Genomic DNA, 22,067 nt, shown 5'->3' with positions numbered 1-22,067 from the left:
ATTATTATTAATAATAAATCCCTTGGGCATTGCTGGTGAGAATATGAAATGGGCCAACCACTCTCGAAAAACTATACGGCAGTTCCTCGGAAAAATTAAACATGGAATTACCATTTGATCCGGCAATTCCATTTCTGGGTATAAACATAAAAGAATTGAAAGCAGGGACTTGAATAGGTAGCAGCATTATTTGCGCTCGTCATTCTTAATGGACGAACGGATAAACAAATGTGATACTATAGGTACAATGGGATATCGTTCAGTCCCGAAAAGAAATGCAACTCTGATACATGCTACGTATGACACGAATGGACCTTGAGGATAAGGAAAATAAGAAAGATACAAAAGCACAAATATAGTATAATTCCACTTATATGAAGTACCTGGAGTGATCAAATTTATAGAGGCAGAAAGTAGAAGGGTGGGTGCCAGAGGCCGAGGCGGGAAGAGGGGGAGTTAGTGTTTAATGGGGACAGAGTTTCAGTTTGGCAAGATGAAAAGCTTCTGGAGATGGATGGTGGTGATGGCTGCAGAGCAAAGTGAATGTACTTAAAACTACTGAACTGTATACTTAAAATAGCAGATTTATATTATGCATATTTTACCACAATTAAAAAACATGAACATGGAGCTCTTAAATTCAAAATGATTTCTTATTTGATTTAATTATATGTGAGTCTGGTCTTCTAAAACACGTATTCATATCAAGCTCCCTGGAAACTACCCTAATCAGTTATTTTGGTCTAAATATATGAACATGTGAATTCTTAATTCAGAAATCCTCGTCGGTTCAATATTTCGCCTTGGTTTCCTGTTCTGTTCATTTAAATAGGAAAAGTAATAATGGTCATCGAAAAGTTGTTGCATTTTATCAGCCGATAATCGAGAGCAGAGGGCAGCCAACTCTTTCTGTAGAGGGTCAGGTAGCGAATTTTAGGTTTTGCCACACAGTTGCTGTTGTATCTGCTCAACCACTGTATTGCCAAGTGGCCACAGACAGGAAGGAGTAAGCATGGCCGTGTGCTAATGGAACTTTATTTACAAAATCAAGTGGAGGGCCAGATTTGGCCTGTGTGCTACCGTTTGCCAACCCCCAGCAGAGCAGGGACTATTAAGTAAGATAAAGTATCGAATAGCCTCATAACTAGCCCACTTAATCATAGTTCCCCTTCCAGGCTAAAAGCAAATGGATCAAAACCCAAAAGAAGAAAGTGGGTAGTGAGGTGGTCATGGCAATTCACGGCCAAAGACACAGGTCGCCTAAGGTGGCCTCGTCGTCAAGCAGTGGTAAACAGGCCACAGAGGACAGTGGGAGAGGTAGAGGCACAGAAATGGGAGGAACGCGGGGAATCAGAAAGCACCAGAGACACCCCAGTCTCCCGGTGAGATATTTGAGATTTTATATACATATGTAACTGAGGTATTCAAACTGCCTTGGACAATCTAAGTGATTCAATTATCGAGTTGCTATCATGTACAAAGCCATAGGCATCATGAAATTAAAAAATGACGAAAATGAACAACCTGCCCCTGAAAGATTATTACCTGGAAAACCAAAGGTTTGAAGGTCGAAGCTTTACTACACTACGCAATCATGAAACCTGACTTGATAGTCTCTGTTCTGACCAGTTTAAATGGATCTGTCTAAAAAAATCTGGCGGGGACATGACAAGCAATCCAATCAGCGGGGAAAATCGCTTCTCAGGCACACAGTCCCTTTGGCGGGTTGGTGCTCATTTGGTCTTTCCTCTTAAGGAGAATAATGAGAAGAAAATATTCAGCATTTTCTTTAAAATAGGATAAAAGCATATACAAAATGTTATACCTGGGAGAGAGACACGCTTTCATAAGGACACGCTCACGTGACAGCAAGCACGTGAACGAGGCACCCGATGTGTAACTCACAGGAAGCTTTACTGAATCCTCACTGAATCCTCACAGAATCCGTCTGCTGAATTCCAAGGGCAGGTGGCCTTTACTGAGCCATCAGACAGGCGACAAAGGCAGGGCCTGGCGGTAGAGTCACTAATGTTTACTGGCACCTACTGCTTTTAATTTGTGACCCCGAATGTTTCAAGCCCAGCCAGCTGGAAGCTGTCCCAGCAGCCCTGTGACCAGATGGCCCGTATCCCAGCTGCCCGTGCGGAAAAATAAAACTCTGAAAAGTCGCTTGAAGAACTAAATTACATTTACTACTTGGAGGAGGCAATAAAAGTTATTTTCCTTCGTAATTATTAGACATAGTGTCATCCTGGTTAGTTATATAGAATGCATCATCGAGACCATTATCAGGGGTTCTGTTAAGGCACAGCCTCCTTAAATTATTTTATTTCCCCAACTGCTAACAATAAAGTGAAAGTCACAGTAGATTTTTTGTATATCACATTTAACTATTTTAACTTTAAAAAGTATTAACATTAAAAGTATTATTATTAATAATGTCATCTTTCTGCTTTTAAACTCAAATATCAAGCAAAAAAAAAGTTGCGGCTGTGAAACAGTAGAACCTGTGCATTTACAGCAAGGCGCCAGCAGAGGGCACTGTCTTTATATGTTTGGCAAATACCTAAAGACGAACAAAGATGGGTTTTCAGCTTCAGTTTTCCAGTTATTAGTGTAGAAAATGTCCATAGTAATTGTTTATTAACTTTGCTACTTTACCAGTGGCTCTCACACTTAAAGTGCATAAAAGGAATTTCTTGGGGACTCGTTAATATAATATACACTTGGGCCCCACCTGGTCCCACGGAGTCAGGAATACCGCGTTTAAAATAGAAGGCAGCAGATCCTGGTGCAGGGGGTCCCAGAAGCCGCAGTGGAAACCCTCTGCATGGAGACCGACAAATGCCCAAGGGTGGAGGGACCGGAGGTGACGATATCGGAATGGTCGGGGAACTGCCAGAGACACCCCGGAGACCCGGTGAAGGCCCCCACGCTTCGATCGCTCTGATGCGCCACAGGTGAACCGCAGCTATGGCCTACAAGGAACCGTTTATGACAACGAAACTAAATACCAAATCATAAAATCTTAGAGAAAAAGAGACCAGTCTAATCAGAAAAAAAAAAAAAAACTTTTATGGAAAGCAAAACATTTAAGTGCTTTTTGTACCATCTCCCTGCAAAATGAAGAGTTTGAGTTCATTTTTTTTGTTTGTTTTTAAACCTTTTTAATAATTGGAAAATTAGCACAACAAACTGTCACCATTTATAGCTATCGTTATTCTTTGGATTATTAGTTATACCCGGTCTATTTTCTTTTTTTTTTTTTAATTTTTAATTGTTTATTGGGGTACATTGGTTAGATACAATTATATAATTTTCAGGTGTACATTATCATTTGACATCTATTGTGTATGACTAATTTTAAAAAAGCAGAGAAAACCCCACTTAAATGTATTAATTTAAAATTTTTTGCTGTTGAGGTTTTTGGTGTTTGAATCCACATGTAATTTGAGTATCAAATGTTGATATTATTAGAATGAGTCTCTGTTTGTTTTGTTCCTTTGTTGCTTTTAGGTTTATATCCCACATATAAGTGATATCATATGATTTTCAACTTTTATTGTATGGCTTATTTCGCTTAGCATGATTATCTCAAGGTCCGTCCATGATGTCGCAAATGGCAGTATTTCATCTCTTCTTATGGCTGAGTCATATTCCATTGTATATATGTACCACAGCTTCTTTAGCCACTCATCTATCGTAAGACATTTCAGTTGCTTCCACGTCCTGGCCACTGTGAATAATGCTGCTATGAACATTCGTGTGCAAATATCTTTTTGGATATGGGTTTCCAAGTCTTTGGGGTAAGTTACCTGGTCTATTTTCAAGGGAATTTGGGGAGCATTTATCTTAGATGGCACATATCCAATAGGATCGTTAAAATGGAGAGAAATAAAAGCAGATAAAAAATTAGATAACAGAGAGCATAGTGATTCTTGGAATTACTGCAACTGAACTTTAAATTTAGCTCTAGGTTTCCGGGTGCCGAAAAGGAAAAGAAAGCTCACTTTTTAATTTGGGGCGCCCACTGGGCGCTAAGCACTGGCAATGGCGCTACTGCACAGAACATCGACTTTTACCTCCAAACAGCCCAGCCCTTACTTTCTCATCCACTTACTCATTTACTCATAGCTCCTACCCTCAAAGGATTCAAAATCTGGTTAGGACATGCTGGCCGAGAGTTGCAGCTGAACAAGGCTGCATCACGTGGCGTCCACGCGCCAGAACCCCCTGCCGCTCGGGGCTGGGATAAAGGTGAGCAGTGTCCCAGGCCTGTGCAGTCGATGGTCCTGGATGACAAACCAGTGGGAAGGAGACTCGTTACATAACCAACGGCGTTAGGAAACCTGACGGTCGGGAGGAAAAAATAAAATGAGATCCGGCCTCCTGAGGCATGGTGAAGACTTAAACGTAAATAAAAGCATAGAAATTAGAAGAAAACGTGGCTACCTAACCAATGATAAAGAAAGGAAAGAGCATAAAAGCAAAGAAAGAAATTGCCCAGGAAAAGGTAGATTCGATCACAAATGAGAAAGAATGTCAGTATGTCAAAAAGCAGAAAGGTACAATCTACGTGAATGAAAAGGGCTAAGAGCCTTAACATCTGAAGAACACCTACAGAAGATGAAAAAGGCAGGAAACAGTCAATTGCATTCGTGATGAGATGAATTCAAATTAAAATGACGAGAAACCATTTGGGACTACCTATATGGTTTTACTACATTGACAAAGCTGTTTTGTTTGTTTGTTTTTAAGGACAATTCCAGAATTATCTGCCTTTCTGGAGGCAATGTTCCTACCCTGTCCCCCTGTCCTTCTGTTTCTAGAACGATCCGGAGACATGCCAAAGACTTACTCACAGGGTTGCTCGCTGCACGGTTACTTATTGTTTTAATATTGTAAACTCCTGGAAATGTAACAGCAAAACTGGAAAATCCCTACCCAACGACAGCAGTTTGGTTAAACAGATGACGACAGACTCCAATGATAGAACGAGATGCAGCATTGAGAAATCAGAGTGAAGTCGCTGTATTTTTAACATGACTAGTTATGCTTTTCTTCATTTCTCAATTTTTTTAAACAAAATTTTTTTTTCGTTCAGAATAAAATCACAAATGTAATTTGAAATTGTGTTCCAAGGGATGGGATTTAATGGGGCCAGAGCGTGGTAAGAGGCCCACTCACACACCCTGTAAATGAATACACACTTCCCAGAGGGTAATTTGGCAAAGCATATTAAAGCCTTCACATGTTCATGCATTCGGCCAGTTCTTCTTCTTCTAAGAACCTATCTGAAGGAAACAAACAGAGATGCCAAGATATCTGTACAGGATGTTCTCACAGGATTATCTGCGATATAAAAATTTGAATACGATACACTCACTGACAGGAGGAAACCGGTTGAATAAATGGTAGCATCCATCTGAGGTATGTTATGCAGTGGTCCGTATATGGTGGAAGAAGTCTTAATAGCATAGGGACATGTTTATGCTAAGCTGAATTTTAGAAGCAAGATAGAAACCTATATATAGTCACAAACACAGGCAAGGATTCTTGCCTCCTGATAGTGACAGCCTTGTGCGGTCCCCTCCCACCCTGCCTCGAGCGCACAGGTATAACCATAGGCTATAGCAGAAATGACAGGGTGTGACTTCGGAAGCCAGGCCTTGAAAGATATTGATAGAGACAGAAAGTAGCATAGAGGTTACAAGGGGCTTTGGGGGGGTGGGGACGGGGATGAGGAGTCATCACTTCATGGGGACGGACTTTCAGTTTGGGATGACGAAAAAGTTCTGGAGATGGATGGCGGTGATGGTTGCAAACACTGTGAATGTGCTTCATGCCATCGAACCGCAGAGCTAAAAATGGTTAAAATGGTAAAGTTAACCTTTACCGTTAATATTTAACAGTAACTAATGGCAATTAAAATGATCAATTTAATATTTACCATTTAAATTTAATATTTTACCATAATGAAAAAAAAATCATTTTAAGGTATTGCAAGGCTCTGCCTCTGTCTCTGCTGGGTCCCACGGTGGAAGCCCCGCCCCCTCAGAAGGTGCTCTGACCGCAGGGAGACTGAGGGGCCAGGTGTGTGCGTGAGCCCCTGAGAAAGCAGATCCTCCCGCGCCCGCCACGCCTTCAGCCAAAGACGACAACCATGTGAAGTAGTAACGACGCTGATTGCTTTCGGCCGCTAAGTTCTGGAAGACTTTCTTATTCAGCAGCAGGTAACGAATGCGGAGAAAGAGGCTCAGGTTTGAGCTGTCTCCGACCCTTTTCGGGCTTAAACCACCGCTTGTTTTTCTAGCTTTCACTCTGGCTGCGGAAGGCTGACAAGAGCCACATCCACAGTTACAACTAGAACACTAGGTAACACGCAGGTTCAGAATCCTTCCGGAACACGCGGCCAGCGGCAGTGGCGGCTGGGGGCGGGGCGGTGCTGGAGGGAAACGGAGTCAGGAGGAGGGGGGGGGCTTTGCTCCTTCCTGCTGGCCCCTGTGCCTGTCACCATGCACTCAGCAGTGGCCCTGGGCGGCGGCTGCTCCCTGCAGCTGCCACCTCTGTGTTCCCTCAGGGTTTCTTTCTTTGCCTTTTTAGTCCTCCAATAACACCTGTTTAACCAATGCCCTAAATTAAATCCTCTTTGGTCACATCACCACGTGGTGTCTGTTTTCCTAACAGACACAGTGCGGGACAGGAACACAATCCCACTCATCAAGCACGGTGACAGGTTCTCTCTGAGGAGCAGGGATATAAGAGCTCCCCCCTGTCCAGGTAAGCCTCCATCATCTGACCTTGACGCCATTCCCGGCTGTCCCCTCCACCCCCACGCCCCCGCGGTCTAGCTCACCGTGCTCTTAGTCACCCCGGCAGGACATTTCCCTTCATCTCCCCACGCCTCCTGAGCCCCGCTCGACTCAAGTCAGACACTGAGAAAACGAGACGCCTCATCTTTCTAGGAAACACCATAGAGAAGGGAGGGTTCGGTGTTTGGTTGGTTGGTTGGTTGGTTGGTTGGTTGGTTGGTTGGTTTTGCCCCTTGGAAGAAATAATGAACATGAAAAGAACGATTTCGATTAGGCTGATGTTTTCATTCTTATAGAAAGTCACTGAACAGGAAAAAGAAGCCCAGAAGCTCGTCTCATCTCTTTCCTGCTCTACTCCTTATCGCAAGTTCGCCACCAGCTGACCTTCTCCGACTCACTTTGCTGACGAGATGGCAGGAAGATGATGTGCTTGTGAGCACGCATCCGTGCACACTGAAGCACACGCACAGAAGCACACGTGCACACCCAGGAGTGCACGAGCATGCACACACACGTATTCCAGTCTGCATATCAATTTACCTCACTGAAACGATGCTACTAAAACTTCCAAAGATATATTAAACAAACAAACAAACAAAAACAAAAAAACTCCAGGACACGTCTTCACGGAGCTGATACTGAGAAATAACAGAAATGACATTCCCTACAGCCTCACTGCTCGCGAACTACAACCGAGTGAAAAAAATGAGAGTCTCTCTACCACCTGAGGAAGACCCCAGGGCCCCAGCAAAAAAAAACCTAGTTTAAAGAAGCAAAACAAAGCAACAAAACTTAGAGAAAGACCCCATTCTGCCTTTGCTCTATGGGGCCTACGGCAAAACCTGGTGCTTAGAAACCGTAGCTGTTATGTCAATGGTTCGTGATGCGCTCCAAAAGGCCTCAGTACATGAACAGATATGCAATGTATCTGGGACACTGGACTTTCTGGACAGGTGGTATGTAGGAAAAAAAAGTGTTAACAGGGCTGCTTGGGGAGAGGACAGAGGGCGGTCATGAAAAACGGCCGAGAAACACAGTCTAGACGAAGTCACACACACTGGCCTCATTCTGGTTGCTCAGACATTCCCACTAGTGGTATAGTTCCCTCCAGATTCCTATAAACTCGGACCAAACATAGTTTTTTCTTGAGTAAGAAGAGTCAGGAATAGGATCCAGGGGAGAATTTAGTCTGAGCGGACACGAACAAACCTCGGCTAACGGTGCCTTTGTGGAAGCTGAGAGCCAGCGCTCAAGCCGGCCCTTTTGCCGTTGCCAATGCATTTTTGGTTGATGCCAAAGAGCTTATTTTTCTACTTCAAGTTACCCCGTTCCCTCTAGGTCAGTCCAGGCTCCCTCAAGTGCCGTCCCCACTGCCACTCACACATCACAGAGGAGGGGCCCCCTGTGTTACCACTGTAGACAGACGTGACTCACCCGTCTTCACTTTGAGGACACATGTGTGCACCTGATAAGTTACTGTCTTATCTGTACCGCTCACGTCCTCTGACGGGACACTTCCGTAACCACAATACAATCAGCTCTCTCTGTGGTTTTGTGTCCCAGCTACTGATTACACTGTTATAGCGACTTTGCAAATATTTTATGAGACATTCATGGTACGTGGACCAAATACGCACTTCCACTCATGTAACCACGACGTGCTCACTTCATCATCGCCAACGTCTGCGTGATCCTAAGGCTATCCACTTGCTGTTCATGCAACCATCTCATCGAGTATCATGAACAAGGTTTTGTGCTTGGTGCTGTGAGAGCCAACGAGATTTCAAAGCACAGTTTCTGCTTGCAGAGCGAGAGAGAAGTGCACGAACAATGATATACTGTGAGGTACTTTCAACAATTCTGGAAGAGATGGCACGTCAGAGCCGCTGGTGTTTCAGAGGGGGGAGACGTCACTGCCAGAAGCAGGAAGTCAGGGAAACGTCACGTCGACAGGTGGATTTCAGCAGGTAGAAATGGGGGTAGAGAGGGCAGCGTCACGAGCAAAGGTGGGGAACGGCAGGGGTCGAGGGGCAGAGGCAGGAAAGTAGAAACAAATGCCCCAGGACGATGGGAGGCGGAGGCCTGTCTACCTCGCCCCGTACAGCCTTTTATATCCAAAAGTCTGAAACCAAATATTTTACAACTAGAATATATCATTTTACTTTAGTGAAGATTTTAAGAACATTTACCTTCAGCTGGAAATTTCTTGGCTCGTTCCTCAAAGAACCATTCTCCGGTTTTTATTTTCACATTTCTGAAAAACAAGCAGAACGGATGCCTCAGCCAGAGATGTGGCTACGGCAGTACTGGGTTAGAGGCAGGTGGACAGCATCACGTATATCAGTCTGGCGAGGGACGTCAGAATCAAATTTCAGGCCCAGCTCCTAACTTCACCGATTTCCCAGAGAGGTTAAGAGGCAAAGTGAAGAATCTCTACTTGGACATATTTTACCTTATATGTAATAAGTACACGTAATATAGTCATATTACCCTGTGCATGTGCCCAACACATAATAAGTATTTAATGCCTTCTGAAGAAATATTCGAGAAACAAAATTGAATATACAGATTTTGTATTATTAAGTCACACACCTGAAATTCATATAATGTTATTAGCCAATGTTACCCCAATACATTTAATTTAAAAAAATAAAATAAAAGATAATAACATCATATTTATGGTGGGAAGCAATGGCGTAAAGGATAAACTACAAAAAAACTCCATGCCGTCTGTTTGCTAAGAGGAAGATCGTCCTTAGCTTAGTTTAAGGTGAGTTTGAGTTAGCCACATTTACCAAGAGCCAACAGAAAAGGTTCCAGGGAGGACCTGAAGTCTGGGACATCGGATCAACGTGCCTCAGTGGAGATTTGGTGACCGGGGTCCTAGTGGACCACTTGAGAAACCAGGAAAACAACTTCTTAGCCAGCCGGTCTGAGAGCAACTCCTTCCTTTAGTCACATAGACTAGAGAGCAGCTCAGGGGACACTTTCATATGACCACTGCTTGAAACTGAAGTCCTAAAGTGTGTTTTGACAGTTTCCAAATTTCTGGTGAAACCCCCCGCAACCTCGAAGAACCTTGGAGAGGCAGGATTGTTAATATCCTTTTAGGATGTAAGAAGGTAAACGCACAGATAAATTCTTCACGCCCTTAAAATACTTTGCCACAAAACCTGACAATTCCTTGGTTATGTAAGTTTAAGAAAAATCTAAAACTTCACCTCATGGCAAATTCTGTTAAGGTATCTACTGAAAGATGCTGCCCATCAGGCTCTTTTAGGCTAAATATGAGCTCAGATGGCGTTTTTAAAGTTAATGCTTACCAATGCCGTCAGTGTAAGTAAATTCACTAATATACACTAATCCACCTGTTTTTGTTTTTAAAGAAATAGCCTGTCTTTCCCATGCAGTTCTAGTGGTTGTCAGAGGCAGCAACCAACTTCCTTCCCTTCATCTGGTTAGAAACTATTAAAATCTCTGATTAGTACATAAATGATTTTTTCCAATACTTAGTGACTAGAAGGAAATCATACATAGAGCATTTATAAATTTTGATAATCAGTCACTACTACTCAGAGCTAAAAATATATAAAGTGTTCAGCTGTGATATGTCTCTAGAGAGACAGGGAAATGTTTGCAGCCATAACATCAGGCACTCGACTATCTAGTCTACTAAGTCAACACGAAACGTTTTAAGAAGAACTCGACAACTCAGCAGAAGTTACGTTTCCCTCTGGCCCTTGAAATAAGGCAGAGGGACAAAAACCAGGGCAGATTTGGAGAGATTAAAGGGGTGGTGAATTCACACTCCTTCCAAGTGTCTATTTCTGAGGCTATCTCGTTCTTACAGGCAGGACAAGGTCCAACCGTTAGATGAGGAGAACGGGTTAGCAAAATCAACGGTGGGAACAAGGAGCCTTTGTCTGATAAATCGACTTTACTTCCTGGGGTTTTTTTTGTTTTTTTGTTTTTTTTTGATGGTGGTGACCCGTCTCAGTTAATTACTCTCTCACACTCTCCAGCTCCTCATCCTTGTGACCAAAAGCATTCATATACGAGACAAGTGTGGAGATGGAGCGAGGCCTCAGACTGGAAGAGAGATCAGAGCTAAGATGCACCAACAAATCTAACCATGACCCTCTCTGTGGTCAGCTAAGCTGGCCAGACACAGGCCACGAATGAGAAGGAAACGCGCACACAGACACACAATGACGAAAAATGAAAAACGGTTAAGGGGAAGGGGGAGAGGAAGGTGAAGACACCTGAGTAAATTATCATAGCGAATTACTACCAAGTCCTCCCCCGGCCCTGGTTTCAGAACCCACACGAGAAGCAGATAAATCGCAATGCTAGTCACCTAGTGCTGGGCATCGAATGTAACCTTCTAACCATCTGACTGATTCCCAGCTGTCACTTGTGAAGTTCAAACAGGAGCTTATTTGTCACGGAGCGATTTGGTCACAAACCCACAGGTCTCTTGGACTTATCCGTGATTAAAGAAAGGAAGGGGAAAACACCACAGTTCTAAACCAAATGACGGCCAGCATTTTTCGCCTTGGAGTCTGTTTCCTTTGAGAACTAGATCTGAGCTGGATCTCCATTAATAATTCTTGCAGAGTCAGACGTTTCATAAGCAATTATTCTCGGTACCTTTCACAAGGGCTCCCTGTTGTCACAAATCCCAAGTTTAAAAAGGGAGACCATTCATTGTTCTTAGTGTCTAAAACAGAGGTAAGCAGACCTTGCAGTGGTGGCACCTCAGTGTCTCTGTCCTCGTTAGGGCCAACACGGGGTAGCCCGACTCACCGTAACCAAAGGAAGCATTTCCTATTTCTTCCCAGACAACTAATCAAGAATCTGGCTAGGAAAGCTTCTTGGAACATTTTCTGAGCTCGGCAATAGGTTAACGCTTTTATATTTCTCAAACAGAATCACGACTTGCTTCGTTAAAACATTTTCAATCAATCGGCAAATATATCTCAAAAACACAAAAGCCAGGGCGATGGAGAAAGCGGGAGGTATATATAGAGTCAGGAGATCTGAGTTCTCTGGGTATCTGACCTTTCCTCGAACTCTGCATGAGGGTCACTGTAATGGGAGCTGCCAAGCACAGCTACAGGGAGGCTCTTGATAAACTTCTGGAGGCTCCAAAGTCCATTTCCATAGGCTTGAACTCTGCTGATGCTGTCATTTCATTAGCAAATGAGAAATGGCTGTTGAAAAGCACTTTGCAAATTCTAGCACACGAACAGTCAACAGTACAATGAATGGACGACCCTGACAGTTTGACCTCCTTACTATCAGCAAGCAGTGAGCCAACAGGCCTCCTGGAATGCATTTTTATTTTGCATCCAGATTACTCCAATGTGCAGGTGGTTAAGTTGTCCATGCTTTATGCTCCCGAAAAACTCAGCATAACGTCCCTGGAGTCACTCAATGTATTTTCCACCATTCAACAGACAGAGGTGCAAGGAAAATCGGTCTGTAAACGCATCAATGCTGAAAGAAGCACATTTCCAACCAGTGCCCTGATGGCACGAAGCCTCAAGCGAGGCCTGGTGGCTCGTCAAACAACCTGCAAACACTCCAAAGGAAGAAGCCGAATATCGTAAAACTGAGATCAGCCTAACTATTCTGAGCTAGCTTGTCCAACCGGGAGGTGATTCCCAGCTAAGATCGTCCTGTGCACGCATACAGTTGGCATTTGTTGTACTTCAAATCATCTAAGACGATTTTTAGTTACAAAGCAAAACAGTTGCATTTTTTTTTTTCCATTAGCTCGGTTGATCTGATTTCAACGTTCTTACAGGAAAAAAGACTGATCGTTGTGATTAAATCCTAGGTAACTGGGAGAGAAGTCATAGCATCGAGATGAAGATTAAAAAGAAAAAAACAAAAACGATTTTATCAAGCGGCTGCCACCGCTTCATGCAAAACGCTGAACGCTTGCCTTTGCTCGACCTCAGAGAGAAGACGGGTCCCTGCTGTGCCATCTTCAGTGCTGTGTTCACAGCTCTGAGCTGTTGGCGGCGCATGGCAGGGGCCAGTGAATATGAGTGGGTGGGTGAATGAAGGAACAGCCCCACGTCTGCAGGGAGCACCGATTTGCAGGGATAATTTGGAGCGCTGGTGACAGCATGCACGTGCCCTCTAAACGCGCAGGGTGGGCTCGCGAATCCAGGCGCCCAGCAGAAACTGAATGAGGAGAGTGGGCTGGGTCTGAGAGAGTGGGGAGCAGTGGGCACCGTGGAGACCTGTAGAACCCAGGCCCCATTTTTAGGCATTAAGTGATAAATATTAGACAAGGTCTGTGGGCTGTTGACAGCCTGTTGGCCACAGATTTGTGCTTTCCAGTTTGTTGTATCAGATAGTCAACAAAAGGAAGAAAAATTCTGCAACCAGACAAAGCTGTACTCGTTAAGTCCTCAACAGTGAAAATCAGTGTAGATGCTGTGTGTTGCCCGTGGATCCAAAAAGGGGTCCACCACCACGAAAGGGGCCGTGAGGAGGGCAAAGGACAAGGAACGCCTACTCGCTGTTGGCACAACCCCAACCTGAAGTCCGGAGAGTCAGCGAGAGCCTGTGACACGATGCCACAGGCAGGAGAACCAGAGCCCCAAAGCCCAGAGAAGCGCTTCCTCTGCTCACGCATCACTGAGAGGACCAAGGAAAGTTCCAGAAAGTAGTTAGTCTCCAAAAACGTTCAAGACCCACCTCTATGAAAAGGAAACAGAAAGACATAAGGAAAAACCAGGCTGAATAAAAGAGACAACAGACTGGACTAAAAGAAGATTTAGGAAACTAATAAGCCAAAAGCAGAACGAACCGTTTTACCAACATGGAAGGAGCAAAGCGGAGAGTCTGGGAAGTTAAATTGGTGAGGCTGATGTTAGAGGTGCTTTCGAAGAATATGACAAAGAAGAAAAAGACGTTAAATGTTGAAGGGGAAGATAATACGGATGGAGGATAGAGAATGAGGCCAACCTATGTCTGAAAAGTTTTTCCCAAAGAAGCCAGAGTGAGAGGCATAAAAGAATAATGCAGATAATCAGACCTGAGTAAAGAAAATGGTACTGAGCCAAGAAGCAAAGCAAATCTGTTAGCGGCTACTATCCAAAAAAAAAAACCCCAAACAGAAAATAACAAGTGTTGCTGAGAATGCAGAGAATCTGGAACCTTGAGTACTATTGGTGGGGATGTAAAATGACACAGCTGCTATGAAACAGTATGGTAGGTCTTCAAAACATTAATGTAACCTAACAATTCTACTTCTGGGCAGACACATGAAAGGCTGAAAGCTGAGTGTCCAAGAAATATTTGACACCCATGTTTATAGCACCATCATCCATAATAGCCCCAAATCGGAAGCAACCCAAGTGTCCATCAACGGATTAATGGATAAACAAAATGTGGTCTATACATACAATGAAATATCATTCAGCTTTAAAGAGGAAGGAAATCCGTCCACACAACCACAGGGATGGACCTTAAGGACTTAGATAAGTGAGATAAGCCATCTCGAAAAGACCAATACCATGTGATTCCTCTGACATAGAGTCCCTAGGGTAGTGAAAATTCATAAAGACAGTGGTGGCCAGGGGCTGGGGGAGGGGAAAAGGGAGTTGTTTCATGGGTACAGAGTTTCAGTTTAGGAAGACAAAAAAGTTCTGGAGATGGATGATGGTGACTGTTGTACAACAGCGTGAATACACTTCACGCCACCGAACTGTCCACTTAAAAAGGTTAAGATGGTAAACTTTATGTCATGCATATTTTACCACAATTAAAAAAAAATTAAAGAAGCAAACCCAAGGGCTAGGCAGCTCAAAAGAATTTTCTTTATCTCATAAAAATCAATATGGAGAGACTCATTCCCAGACACATACTAGAAACTGTTTTTAATTACAAGGATACAGGAAAAAAACCCAACATATTTCTAGTACATAAAAACCAGATGATCAATAAAGAAATAAAAAATAAAAATAACCTCAGATGTCTCTGTCATATTAAATTCAAAAAGACAAGAACAAATGCATTTATGAAATTTTGAAATGAAAAGGTTGAGACTCAAGATTTAAAAACCCAGTGAAGTTGTCGCTCACGAGGGAAGGCCACTGAAGGCATCCTCAGATGTGTGATGGCTTAGAACATATGCCACCCACATACTCTTCTAGAGAAAGATACCTTTGGATCAAAAAAAAAAGAACTAGAAAATTGAGAAATCATGGTCTCAAACGATTAGCGATAAGCCCTTGAATTGGTTAAAATATAGAATCGGTATAATGATTGTTATAAATATAATTATAAAACTATGTAGGTGACAAAAATAATTATTGAAGGAGATATTCTAAAACATAAAAAGTCATAATTAAAAATCATGTAGATATTTCAAAATGACTGGCTGAATAAATAAAGTTATTTAGGGAACAGTTCCATCTCTGTGAATTTGTCTACTCTCGGTACCTCATGCAAGTGAGATCACAATATTTTCCCTCCTACGTCTGTCTTATTTCACGTAGCATGATGTTCCCAAGGTTCACCCACATTTTTGCATGTGTCAGAATTTCACTCTTTTTTATGGCTGAATAATATTTTGCAATGCGTGTGAAATATAAATACCATATTTTGTTTATCCATTCAACTTGATGGATACTGGGTTATTTCTACCTGTGATTATTGTAAATAATGCTGTTATGAACCTTGGCTTAATGTTTGAAGCACAGTTTGAAAGCTATGATATTGTGAAAACCAACATTAATATTTTCATTTTGTGATTTTACGTGGAAGAAGTTTTCACAATGCACTCGCTCTTAGGGTCTGTCAGCATTTATAATAAGATTCAAATTTTAAATACTCGTTTCCTAAATAGAACTCAAAATTAACTCGGATGCCTTTACCACATAAGATTATATGTTATGTCGGCCGTTATGCACATCTTAGTGTCCATCCAGGCATAAAGGTAACAAATTTACCAGCCCTAGATTGTGGAGCCTGAGAACTCCGAGTGAAATGCAAAGTAATCATTTCAGACTTGGCAAAAACTCGGCCAGCCTTTGAGGACTCTGTTTAAGGTAGCAGTTTCACTGCCCCTTACGATTTTACAATTAAAAAAATAATAATTTTAAAAGGAAGAAGGAATAACCGGTTTCTTATCTGATGACTTCTTTACCGTAAGTTATAAAAGTACTGTTCATATGGGTAGCAAAGTATATAGCGGAATTAAGCAGATTAATTTCTTTCCTTTTAAAGAATCAGTTTCGTTAATTACTAAAAAAAATCACTAAGTGTCAGTTTGAGTCTGAGAAAGATATTACAAAAACGAATCCCATTTCCTCAGAGCATCATAAAGCTAGAAGGCATTTCAGAGGCAAGAACAGACAGATCAGCTTTCACGCTGGGCAGAAATCCGTGGACAACCTTCTTTCAACAAAAAGAAGAGCTTCTTAATGCTGATTCTTAAATATCTGCATTAAGAAAACAGTGCAGCAGTTGAATCGTCTAAAATCGTTGAACCCACATATGATTTCTATTTGTCATTGGAATCCACTTGGTCTGATCTATGGACATGTGTGTGCTATTGTGGAGAGTCTTATGAAAACAAGATATAAAAGGTGCTACAAGCCTGTCCAGCACCCCTACATCTGCCAGCGCCTTTAACTCTGGGTACTGACTTAATCCGTGCCCTTGACACTAGCCTACGCTCCAGCCTACAGTGGTCACCAAGCGGCACCTCCCCACCAAGCAGAGTGACAGCTGGTACCACCACCTGTCCTTACAGGGCAAGGGATTTCAGCTGAACTGAGTGAGGGGACAACTTCGAGTAGAAACAAAATAGTTAATAATACAGATAGCTTACTCGTCTCAAAAAGGTTTTAAAAGCATGAGCTGCCATGACTGATCAAGTGCTGATCACAGAACATTTCGACTTCAGCGAAAGCAATGGCTCTCAAACACTGTGAAAGTATTCCCTTTAGGAGGCAAAAAATAAACTTTTCAAAAAGTACCCCATAAATTTCCACTTTTTGGTAACAAGGCTTCGAACACTATTAAATAATCATTTCTCTCATTCGGCCGATGGATTAAAAAAATCACACTCCCACATAAAATTATCATCTATCCCATTCCTACAGAAAGCAGTGCGTGGGGGGATATATTATATATATGTTATATATATAATATATAACATATATATTATATAATGTGAAACAGCCAAGCTATACCGTGAGAACTAAAACAAAACAAATATCATTTCTAACTAAAAAAAAAGAAAAGAAAAACTATTTCAAAGGACAAAAGGCTTTTCCTTGTGAAATCAGTCTTAGAGGGTAACTTCTTGAAAATTTATAAATGTACAAAGATGTAAAACATTTTATTCGCTATATTTAACTTGCTGATATACGCTTTTTCATGTGACGCTCAGGCACATAGTTTCTATCAGCAACGTTAAAAATCACATTAGAAAAAAAAAATCAAGTTTTGAAACAGAAAACAGGCAGTGGAGAAATGTTATTTTGACCTTGGTGCCGAGCTAAATCCTTCCTTGGCCAACTCTCTTATAACTAGCATTCTAGTTTTTTTTAAATCTTTCACACGGTACATCTTTTACTGACTTGAAGAGTAGAAGTATTTACAGTAATTAGTGTGAATTACTCCTTCTTTATACATTAGCTATTTGCCTTTGGGGATATAAAGTGCTGATTCATTATCTTATCAAAACATGAAAATATTGGGAGTATCAGTCTGAAATTTCAAAGATTACGTTTTCCAAACTCTAGGAATTTCTACTTTAAGCGAGAAATATCATTGCTATAGAATTTCTTTTGAAATGTCACTTGGTTTTCAATAATAATAATAAAACACCTGCACCACTTGAGAAATCTTGTTTCAGAATTCGGGAGTTGGCTGCTTTGCTTTCCCCCGTGAAATCTGTATCAGTGATCTATCACTACAGGACAAACGGAGCTACCCCCAGACTCAGCAGGCGATAGCAGGGAACCATATTTCAGTGCTCGTGAGTCTAAGGTGGGCTTGGCAGTTCTGCTCATCGGGGTCAGGCTATCTGATGCAGCCTGGGCTCTCTCACACGTCTGAGGCTTGAGCCTTGCCAGCTGCACAACTCAGCTGTGGTCTGCGCCCTGCAACCCTGCAGCAGGCTGGCCTGCCTTGCCACGGAGGCAGAACACGGTCCCTTGAGTAGGGAGCATACATATCAATATATATATGGAGGCCTAGCTCCCAGGGAGGGACACAATGTCACATCTGCTGCTTGATGTTGGTCAAAGCAAGCGACAAGCCAGCCCAGAGTCACAGGGTGGGGAAACAGTCCCTGGCTCTGGCTGGAAGGAGCTACAGAGTCGCATCGCAAAGGGGTATGAATACAAGGGAGGGGACAATGTGGCCACCATCAAAAACGACCCATCAGGAGATCCTTCCTAATTTCTCATCATGAGAATGTGTAATTGATAAGACCTATATTTTTGCCTTGGCTTGTAGGCTGCATTGTATTCTTTATATTTCTGGTTATTGTGAATATAATTAAATAAATGCAACTAGGTGATTAGGAATAAAAGGATGAACAAAGACAAGAAAAATATTATTTCATACAATGTGAAAAATACAACATAACATGTAATGATATCTTTGTATCTTAGTCCTAATGTACAATGTATTTCGGCTCCCCCAAAAATCCCCTTTAATAAATTCCAAAATCTATTAACCACTACTCCTCTGCAGCAATAATTCAAATCTCAACCTAAGAACTAAGAAGGGATAGGAATGCCAAGGTCAGTGTCAATTTGGAATTTAACATACTTAAGCGTCTCTTCATTGGCACCGGGCATAGAATGTCAGAGAAAATGTGAGCAGTCCCAGAATTTACCCTGGATTCAACAGTACCACCTGCTACAATTTAAAACCCTAAGTGTAAAAATGTCTGTTCTAATTATTTTACGAATAGTACAATGTTCCTGATGAAACAGAGAAAGCATACCCATGAATATCTGAAGCTGAAGAAGAAATGATTTCTTGCAGTCAAAGCCAATTACAAAGCAAGATAAAAAGATCACAGCTTGAAGGAAGAAGCCAGAACAGGGGTAATCCCTCAGGAAAACAGCTTTGTCTTAGGCGGGATTTGATGTTATTGCATAGTAGATCACTTCGAAGGGAAAAAAAAAAAATCAATGTAAACCTAAGTCTTCAAGTTCAACCTTGTTTCTTAATGAAGTTAAAATAAACAAATAGAAAACTTAGGCTCCTTCATTTCAACATAGTTGCTACTTTGTGCTACTTTACGGCAGAAATTGTCAATAAATTCCAAGGGGGAGACGTGAACCAAGAAACAAGGATGAGGTTATGCGTCTGACTCCTCCTTCCTTCTCTCAAGTCACCCTCTTCTGATGGCTCCTGCTAAGGACAACACGCGGCCCTCACTACGGGAAGCAACTTTCAACCAACATTCTTCTTCCACGTTCTTCCCAGTCCGTCTTTGTACACGGGGTTCTATGTCACTCTCTTTTTCTTTTTGTTTTTCTGATGCCCTAAGAGCCTGTCCTCAGAACCATTGTCCACTTTCCCTCTCTTTTATCCGCCATCACCATCACCCCCATCATTCCTTTGTTGAACTGTCCGTCACATTCTTCGTCTGTATTGCCACAAGCCTCGTCGCTTCGTGCTCGGCTCACTGCAAGGACGTTCGTGTGGCTTGTTCACCTTATCTGATTCCCACTCCTGAGTCTGCGCTGCCGAACGTAGCCTATTTTTGTGTGGTTTTCTTCCGGCAAAGCACATATGCTCACATTCCATTTCCTACTGCCCAGGACCCGAACTCTTCCCAGTGGCTTGGAAGGCTCTGCCCTCCCAGCAGCGTGCCCCAGCAGGCAGCAGAGGGCAGAGATCAGGAGGGATGAGACTCCGAGGCCTGCGGTCTGACTTCATGGCCTTGGGCTAACTTTCTCGTGTCTCTCAGCTGCCATTTCTTATCCTGTAAAACGAGGTTCATAGTAGTGCCTGCCTCGTAAGATTCTTTTAAGGTTTAAATAAATATTCACTGTAAAGAAATGCTTAGCCCAGTACCCGGCACGTGGCGAATGGTCACCACTGGTCCCCACGCTGTTCCCTCTCCCCAACAATGTCCGGCCCCTTCGCTAATCCTGCCCTTCTTCCAGAAATGCTCCAACCACTCACGCTCTGGAAAGTCTCCTCGAGCCAGCTCAGCCCTCCCCGGCCTCTCTTTCTTCTGAGCACCCTGCACTCAGCAGTTCTCCAAGGGGAAATCTGCTCAGAAGGCAGAAAGCTCAGCTGTCTCCTGGGACTCAACACAAGCCCCAGGCCAGCACATTCCATGGGCCTTCCGCTCTGGCTGCACCAATCTGCAGGTTGGTTTTGCTCATTTTTTAAAAAAATTGCTATTCTAGAGTTTTCTCTTTCTTGGCTTTAAAAACCCATTTCCCCCCTCCTCGCCCTACAAGAAACACATCCACTTGCTCCTGAGGAAGGAGTCTCAAGCTGAGGAAGAAGCAGGGGAAGCAAAATGGTTGAGGTCAAAACCCTTTTCCGGTCTCAGTCTAGTGATCGATGTCAAACAGTCTAACGTTTTACCAAGACTTGTCTTCGTCTGGCTCTAAAATAGGATGGCAGCCCAGAGTGGACCAGAGAGAGCAGAGGGCTGCCGAGGAAGCGAACAGAGCGGGGAAATTATTGAGCTCTCTCCCCATCCGATTTCCTGTGTCAGTTCACTCAGGGTAATGCAATTATCTCAGGTATTTTGAAAAACAATCTATTTCAAAATAAGGAAGCTGGGGTTTTAGAAATCACACTTGGTGTGCTTAGGGGGTAAAGTTTCGATACCCAGGGCCCCACACCTCTGGGGCGGAGATTTCGACGCGGCCAGCATCCTGGGTCACCTCGGCCCCTGTCCTCCCGTTTTGATTTTTTGCTTATAGTTAACTATTAGGGAAAAAAAAGTTGAAGAATTCATTTCCTTACCAAGCAATGTTCATCATTAGACTTCAAATACATATGGCTGATTGAAGTACGGGAGGAAGAGCTTGAGATCTTTCTAGAGATTACTAGGAATTGTCACCTACTCTCTCAAGAGCTGCTTGAACACAGCGCAGACAGGGGCAGCTCACCGTATCTTTCTTCTTCTCTCTCAAGCCAAAGAGATGCGTAGGAGCCGGTGAGCCTTGGCCCCTTCTAGAGAAACGGAAGGTATGCAGCTGGCGGCCAAAGAAATCTGGTTGGACAACTTTGCCTGCCTTTGGATGAGTGATTGAAACACATCAAGCCTTGCAAAGGGACAGGAAATTTAAGAAGATTTATGTCACGGTGCCTAATAAACACAATCCCGAATCCCGGGACAGAAAGCCAGCCTCCTTGCCCACACTGCGTGAGTGACCCTCACACTCTCTGTCCCCAGGGCACTCACGGCTCTGCAGGGATATTTAGAAGTCGTTTTCAAATCTCAGAGTCTCTGACCCCTCTCCTAGATTCACAGCGAACAAACGAACAAACGTTTCCTCCCTTCCCATACATTCTGTGACCTCTGCCCCAGAAACACTCTCAAGATCGACGACAAGCCACTCTTGCTTTGGGCAGTAGGAGTCAGCCTAGTATGTCCCTTACCATTTTCAAAATACCAATACCAATGCCATGTTTAAAAAAATTTTTTTTTAAACCTCACCACACCAAAAGATCAAAATAAATGTTAATTTGTTAATTCGCATGTCCGATACAGGTCAGCTCACCTCCTTCCAAAAGGCCTTACTAAAAGCTGCACCGAGTGCTCTAATGTCCCCTATGTCACAAGCCACTCCACTCTTCCTGGAGGAGATAAATGAAGCTCTAAGAAAATTAAGGCACCTAGTCAAAACCCAGACCAATCTCAATGCCTGGTGGGCCCATCTTTAGCCATTGCAAACAGATTTTTGGAAATTAAAAGAGTAAACCTTTTTATATAATAGAATTTATCTTTAAGTCACAGTGACTTCCAAGTCTAGAGAGGTCGCTCCATCCAGGCGACCTCTGTCGACGGTGCCGACTGAGTCTGAGGAGTGATGGCTGCGTGACCAACAGTCTGCCCCGGGCCGTCTCCGGAGCTCGGTCCGGGAGCACCTGGCCCCCGCCATCCTCACCTGTCCTCGTAGCACACGGTGCACCTCCAGACGCCGGTCCTCCGCAGGAACACGCGGCACTCGGAGCACACACGGTGGCTGCAGCCCTGGCACGCGGTCCCCCGGTACAGCAGCAGCCCCAGCA

General features: G+C 43.1%; 1 protein-coding gene across 1 annotated transcript in view; it reads right to left on the bottom strand.

Moving 5' to 3' along the window:
- SYTL3 (synaptotagmin like 3) overlaps window positions 1-22,067 on the bottom strand; it is a 74,007-nt gene that overhangs the window by 39,540 nt on the left and 12,400 nt on the right. The window contains exons 5-6 of the mRNA XM_025049068.1: window positions 21,944-22,067; window positions 9,002-9,066 (exon numbers count right to left, since the gene is read on the bottom strand). Coding sequence (XP_024904836.1) covers window positions 9,002-9,066; window positions 21,944-22,067 — 189 coding nt within the window. The remainder of the gene's footprint in view (window positions 1-9,001; window positions 9,067-21,943) is intronic.

This window comes from Pteropus alecto, unplaced genomic scaffold (genome assembly GCF_000325575.1).
Source record: "Pteropus alecto unplaced genomic scaffold, ASM32557v1 scaffold195, whole genome shotgun sequence".
Lineage (NCBI taxonomy): Eukaryota > Metazoa > Chordata > Mammalia > Chiroptera > Pteropodidae > Pteropus > Pteropus alecto.
This window is presented reverse-complemented; position numbering and strand designations above follow the sequence as displayed.